The 8,253-nt window shown below is 34.2% G+C and overlaps 1 protein-coding gene across 1 annotated transcript in view; it reads right to left on the bottom strand.

Moving 5' to 3' along the window:
* LOC144436277 (importin-13-like) overlaps window positions 1-8,253 on the bottom strand; it is a 92,606-nt gene that overhangs the window by 18,902 nt on the left and 65,451 nt on the right. The window contains exons 18-19 of the mRNA XM_078125024.1: window positions 6,644-6,865; window positions 654-791 (exon numbers count right to left, since the gene is read on the bottom strand). Of these exons, the coding sequence (XP_077981150.1) occupies window positions 654-791; window positions 6,644-6,865 (360 nt within the window). The remainder of the gene's footprint in view (window positions 1-653; window positions 792-6,643; window positions 6,866-8,253) is intronic.

Genomic DNA, 8,253 nt, shown 5'->3' with positions numbered 1-8,253 from the left:
TTTGCATATCGCTGATGGGCTCATGATATCATGAACAATTTTTAATCTAAACTCCCCTAAGAACATTCCCACCAAATTTCAGACTGCTCTGCCCAGTAGTTTTGGAGTTTAAATTTTTGACCAAAAATCATATTTTTTTTACCCAAAACACACACCAGTGGTGCAGTGGTAAGATCATTGGTCCAGCGGGTTTACACACACACACACACACACACACACACACACACACACACACACACACACACACACACACACACACACACACACACACACACACACACACACACACACACACACACACACACACACACACACACACACACACACACACACACACACACACACACACTCACACTTAGCCATGCCTATTGCATGTCACAGTTATCAGCATGTACAGATAGATTGAACCCAATGTAGTATAGCCCCTGTCAGAAATCACAATTACAAAGATGGTACAGGGAAAGCTCTACCTACCATCAGTTAATAGGAGCTCTGGTGGCATACAATATATGTTGGAGTATTTTCCAATGTAAATATCTCGACGATTGACCGCTGGACAAGTGTTTGCTTCCCAACATGTTAATATGATATGATCAATTAAAATAAACTATGTGTATGGTAAGTTTGATCTGGATTCAACTGGTTTGACTTACCATTTTAGATAAATCTAATATTGATGCTTGTGGAATAACAGAGTAGATTTGTATTAAAACCTGTGATAACTGTGGGACAAGAGGTGCTATGTCATCTAGAAGTGTTCTTAGTGCTTTCTTTAACATCTCACAAACAGCCTGAAAAAAAGAGACAATTTCAAGTTAGATTTTGAACTACACTTCACACATGATATGGTTCCATATCCTTTGTACAAATATAGACATTTACACATGATATGGCTCTATATGCTTTGTACAAATATAGACATTCACACATGATATGGCTCTATATGCTTTGTACAAATATAGACATTCACACATGATATGGCTCTATATACTAAGGTACAAATATAGACAGTCACACATGATATGGCTCTATATGCTTTGTACAAATATAGACATTCACACATGATATGGCTCTTTATGCTTTGTACAAATATAGACAGTCACACATGATATGGCTCTATATGCTTTGTACAAATATAGACATTTACACATGGTATGGCTCTTTATGCTTTGTACAAATATAGACATTCACACATGATATGGCTCTTTATGCTTTGTACAAATATAGACATTCACACATGATATGGCTCTATATGCTTTGTACAAATATAGACATTCACACATGATATGGCTCTATATACTAAGGTACAAATATAGACATTCACACATGATATGGCTCTATATGCTTTGTACAAATATAGACATTCACACATGATATGGCTCTATATGCTTTGTACAAATATAGACATTTACACATGATATGGCTCTATATGCTTTGTACAAATATAGACATTCACACATGATATGGCTCTATATGCTTTGTACAAATATAGACATTTACACATGATATGGCTCTATATGCTTTGTACAAATATAGACATTCACACATGATATGGCTCTATATGCTTTGTACAAATATAGACATTCACACATGATATGGCTCTATATGCTTTGTACAAATATAGACATTTACACATGATATGGCTCTATATGCTTTGTACAAATATAGACATTCACACATGATATGGCTCTATATGCTTTGTACAAATATAGACATTTACACATGATATGGCTCTATATGCTTTGTACAAATATAGACATTTACACATGGTATGGCTCTATATGCTTTGTACAAATATAGACATTCACACATGATATGGCTCTATATGCTTTGTACAAATATAGACATTTACACATGGTATGGCTCTATATGCAAAGGTACAAATATAGACATTCACACATGATATGGCTCTATATGCAAAGGTACAAATATAGACATTCACACATGATATGGCTCTATATGCTTTGTACAAATATAGACATTTACACATGGTATGGCTCCATATACAAAGGTACAAATATAGACATTCACACATGATATGGCTCTATATGCTTTGTACAAATATAGACATTTACACATGGTATGGCTCTATATGCTTTGTACAAATATAGACATTTACACATGGTATGGCTCTATATGCTTTGTACAAATATAGACATTCACACACGATATGGCTCTATATGCTTTGTACAAATATAGACATTTACACATGATATGGCTCTATATGCTTTGTACAAATATAGACATTCACACATGATATGGCTCTATATGCTTTGTACAAATATAGACATTTACACATGATATGGCTCTTTATGCTTTGTACAAATATAGACATTCACACATGATATGGCTCTATATGCTTTGTACAAATATAGACATTTACACATGATATGGCTCCATATACAAAGGTACAAATATAGACATTCACACATGATATGGCTCTATATGCTTTGTACAAATATAGACATTTACACATGATATGGCTCTATATGCTTTGTACAAATATAGACATTTACACATGGTATGGCTCTATATGCTTTGTACAAATATAGACATTCACACATGATATGGCTCTATATGCTTTGTACAAATATAGACATTCACACACGATATGGCTCTATATGCTTTGTACAAATATAGACATTCACACATGATATGGCTCTATATGCAAAGGTACAAATATAGACATTCACACATGATATGGCTCTATATGCTTTGTACAAATATAGACATTCACACATGATATGGCTCTATATGTAAAGGTACAAATATAGACATTCACACATGATATGGCTCTATATGCAAAGGTACAAATATAGACATTCACACATGATATGGCTCTATATGTAAAGGTACAAATATAGACATTCACACATGATATGGCTCTATATGCTTTGTACAAATATAGACATTCACACACGATATGGCTCTATATGTAAAGGTACAAATATAGACATTCACACATGATATGGCTCTATATGCTTTGTACAAATATAGACATTTACACATGGTATGGCTCCATATACAAAGGTACAAATATAGACATTCACACATGATATGGCTCTATATGCTTTGTACAAATATAGACATTCACACACGATATGGCTCTATATGCTTTGTACAAATATAGACATTTACACATGATATGGCTCTATATGCTTTGTACAAATATAGACATTCACACATGATATGGCTCTATATGCTTTGTACAAATATAGACATTTACACATGATATGGCTCTTTATGCTTTGTACAAATATAGACATTCACACATGATATGGCTCTATATGCTTTGTACAAATATAGACATTTACACATGATATGGCTCCATATACAAAGGTACAAATATAGACATTCACACATGATATGGCTCTATATGCTTTGTACAAATATAGACATTTACACATGATATGGCTCTATATGCTTTGTACAAATATAGACATTTACACATGGTATGGCTCTATATGCTTTGTACAAATATAGACATTCACACATGATATGGCTCTATATGCTTTGTACAAATATAGACATTCACACACGATATGGCTCTATATGCTTTGTACAAATATAGACATTCACACATGATATGGCTCTATATGCAAAGGTACAAATATAGACATTCACACATGATATGGCTCTATATGCTTTGTACAAATATAGACATTCACACATGATATGGCTCTATATGTAAAGGTACAAATATAGACATTCACACATGATATGGCTCTATATGCAAAGGTACAAATATAGACATTCACACATGATATGGCTCTATATGTAAAGGTACAAATATAGACATTCACACATGATATGGCTCTATATGCTTTGTACAAATATAGACATTCACACACGATATGGCTCTATATGTAAAGGTACAAATATAGACATTTACACATGATATGGCTCTATATGCAAAGGTACAAATATAGACATTCACACATGATATGGCTCTATATGCTTTGTACAAATATAGACATTCACACATGATATGGCTCTATATGTAAAGGTACAAATATAGACATTTACACATGATATGGCTCTATATGCTTTGTACAAATATAGACATTCACACATGATATGGCTCTATATGCTTTGTACAAATATAGACATTCACACATGATATGGCTCTATATGCTTTGTACAAATATAGACATTTACACATGATATGGCTCTATATGCTTTGTACAAATATAGACATTCACACACGATATGGCTCTATATGCTTTGTACAAATATAGACATTTACACATGATATGGCTCTATATGTAAAGGTACAAATATAGACATTTACACATGATATGGCTCTATATGCTTTGTACAAATATAGACATTCACACACGATATGGCTCTATATGCTTTGTACAAATATAGACATTCACACATGATATGGCTCTATATGTAAAGGTACAAATATAGACATTTACACATGATATGGCTCTATATGTAAAGGTACAAATATAGACATTTACACATGATATGGCTCTATATGCAAAGGTACAAATATAGACATTTACACATGATATGGCTCTATATGTAAAGGTACAAATATAGACATTTACACATGAAGTCATTGGGTACATTTAGTCACTTTTAAACATCTCATTTCTTTATTTGTGGTAACTTTGATGAAATGAAAGTCCCAATGTTTTCTTCACCCCCAAGCAGTAATTAGTCTGTTAAGAAATACTAATAAGATGGCTTTATATTTACAAATAGATGTCACAACCAGCTTTGTATTGTTGTAGTTACAAAGGAGGGCTGCTTTATGTGCTAGTAAGCCTTTACTTGCACTCAAGTAGTTCTATGTCCGGTGTACATTTCTATGAGTGATAAATCTGCTGAAGAGGGAGTGGAGGTGGGGTTTGGGGCTAGGTTTGACTTTAAGGCATAAATCACTTTAAGGGGTAAATTGTTATTTGCCTTCATTAGGTCTACACAAAATAGAATATAAAGGACAGAGTAAGAGTAGATGTGAAATATGGTTTGTAATCAAAACCTTATTGCAAAATAGATGTGAAATATGGTTTGTAATCAAAACCTTATTGCAAAATAGATGTGAAATATGGTTTTGTAATCAAAACCTTATTGCAGAAGAGATGTGAAATATGGTTTGTAATCAAAACCTTATTGCAAAATAGATGTGAAATATGGTTTGTAATCAAAACCTTATTGCAAAATAGATGTGAAATATGGTTTGTAATGAAAACCTAATTGCAAAATAGATGTGAAATATGGTTTGTAATCAAAACCTTATTGCAGAAGAGATGTGAAATATGGTAAATAAAGCTAATCCAAACTTTATTGCAGAACTTCACTGTAGTATTCAAACATATATGACATCATTTACTATATGTACACATATATGACATCATTTACTATATGTACACATATATGACATCATTTACTATATGTACACATATATGACATCATTTACTATATGTACACATATATGACATCATTTGCTATATGTACACATATATGACATCATTTACTATATGTACACATATATGACATCATTTACTATATGTACACATACATGACATCATTTACTATATGTACACATATATGACATCATTTACTATATGTACACATATATGACATCATTTACTATATGTACACATCAATGTCATCATTTACTATATGTACACATATATGACATCATTTACTATATGTACACATATATGACATCATTTACTATATGTACACATACATGACATCATTTACTATATGTACACATACATGACATCATTTACTTTATGTACACATATACACTGAGTGAATGAGAACGAGCGATTCAAAAGATCTGTGTAAAAGTTACTAGTCTCATTTAAAACCACTAGGATAACCACTAGGATAACCACTAGGACAACGACTTGGATGGTGCTGTAAAAGAGGCTGTGATTTACAATGATGGTTTGTCGTTGCACTTTTTATAAAATAGAGATTACCTTCAGTGAAACTCACATCTTTGGTTTTGTCACAGTCACTGCATTTGGGTGTAGTGATAATGATATGGGCAGTGGTGTGAAGTAGAATGAATTATTCAAATTAGTCCTGGTGACAGTGTACTTGAACTTGAATGCTAATCAGGCATTTGGTACCCTGGGTAGAGATAAATCTGTGAAAGATTCTGTCAAATTTTCTGTGAGTAAATGTTGAGATTTCTGCAACATGTTACGCAGTTACTTACACTTGGGCTTTATGAATCAATATACTACATCTAGATGGTGTAGAGTCAGCTAACACCGCAAAATGGTCAAGTTTATCGGAACTCAGTATTCTGTGTTGCATGAATAACAGTGTCACCAGTACTAATTTGATTTGAACAATTTCCCAACTAGACACCAACAGTAGTATACCCACCAAATATCATGGCAATTGGTTAAGTGGTTCTTTACTTTAAGTTGTTTGAAACACACACACACACACACACACACACACACACACACACACACACACACACACACACACACACACACACACACACACACACACACACACACACACACACACACACACACACACACACACACACACACACACACACATAGACAGACAGACACTTTGCCATGCCTATAGTACTACTGAACCTAAGAAGTTCAGTTGTGCTAATAAAAACCTGCAGTGGATGATTTTGACTTACCTCAACAATACCAACATCTGATAGCCACTGACTTAAGATCTTATGAATTATAGGAAATGCTTGTCTGAGAACTAACAGTACTGGTTGTGGTTCACTGGCCTGTGAGGGCGCTCTTTTCTTCTGTTCTTCAGTTTCATCCTGTCTTTTGAAGTCCAGTGTTGAAAACAACATTGCCAGCATACTGATACGCATTTGGATACCAGACTTACTGTTTGCTGATGGCTGCAATAATGGGATAAAGTTATCAAATTAATTAGCCTTGTCTGATGGGTTGTAATAACAGGACACAGTTATCAACCTAATTAGCCTTGTCTGATGGGTTGTAATAACAGGACACAGTTATCAACCTAATTAGCCTTGTATGATGGGCTGTAATAACAGGACACAGTTATCAACCTAATTAGCCTTGTATGATGGGTTGTAATAACAGGACACAGTTATCAACCTACTTAGCCTTGTCTGATGGGTTGTAATAACAGGACACAGTTATCAACCTAATTAGCCTTGTATGATGGGCTGTAATAACAGGACACAGTTATCAACCTAATTAGAATTTATGATGGGCTGTAATAACAGGACACAGTTATCAACCTAATTAGAATGTATGATGGGTTGTAATAACAGGACACAGTTATCAACCTAATTAGAATGTATGATGGGCTGTAATAACAGGACACAGTTATCAACCTAATTAGAATGTATGATGGGCTGTAATACCAGGACACAGTTATCAACCTAATTAGCCTTGTCTGATGGGCTGTAATAACAGGACACAGTTATCAACCTAATTAGCCTTGTCTGGTGGGTTGTAATAGCAGGACACAGTTATCAACCTAATTAACCTTGTATGATGGGCTGTAATAACAGGACACAGTTATCAACCTAATTAGCCTTGTATGATGGGCTGTAATAACAGGACACAGTTATCAACCTAATTAGCCTTGTATGATGGGCTGTAATAACAGGACACAGTTATCAACCTAATTAGCCTTGTATGATGGGCTGTAATAACAGGACACAGTTATCAACCTAATTAGCCTTGTCTGATGGGTTGTAATACCAGGACACAGTTATCAACCTAATTAGAATGTATGATGGGCTGTAATACCAGGACACAGTTATCAACCTAATTAGCCTTGTATGATGGGCTGTAATAACAGGACACAGTTATCAACCTAATTAGCCTTGTCTGATGGGCTGTAATAACAGGACACAGTTATCAACCTAATTAGAATGTATGATGGGCTGTAATAACAGGACACAGTTATCAACCTAATTAGAATTTATGATGGGCTGTAATAACAGGACACAGTTATCAACCTAATTAGCCTTGTCTGATGGGCTGTAATAACAGGACACAGTTATCAACCTAATTAGCCTTGTCTGATGGGCTGTAATAACAGGACACAGTTATCAACCTAATTAGAATGTATGATGGGCTGTAATAACAGGACACAGTTATCAACCTAATTAGCCTTGTCTGATGGGCTGTAATAACAGGACATAGTTATCAACCTAATTAGCCTTGTATGATGGGCTGTAATACCAGGACACAGTTATCAACCTAATTAGTCTTGTCTGATGGGTTGTAATAACAGGACACAGTTATC

The sequence above is a fragment of the Glandiceps talaboti genome, chromosome 6, assembly GCF_964340395.1.
Source record: "Glandiceps talaboti chromosome 6, keGlaTala1.1, whole genome shotgun sequence".
Classification (NCBI taxonomy): Eukaryota; Metazoa; Hemichordata; class Enteropneusta; family Spengelidae; genus Glandiceps; species Glandiceps talaboti.
This window is presented reverse-complemented; position numbering and strand designations above follow the sequence as displayed.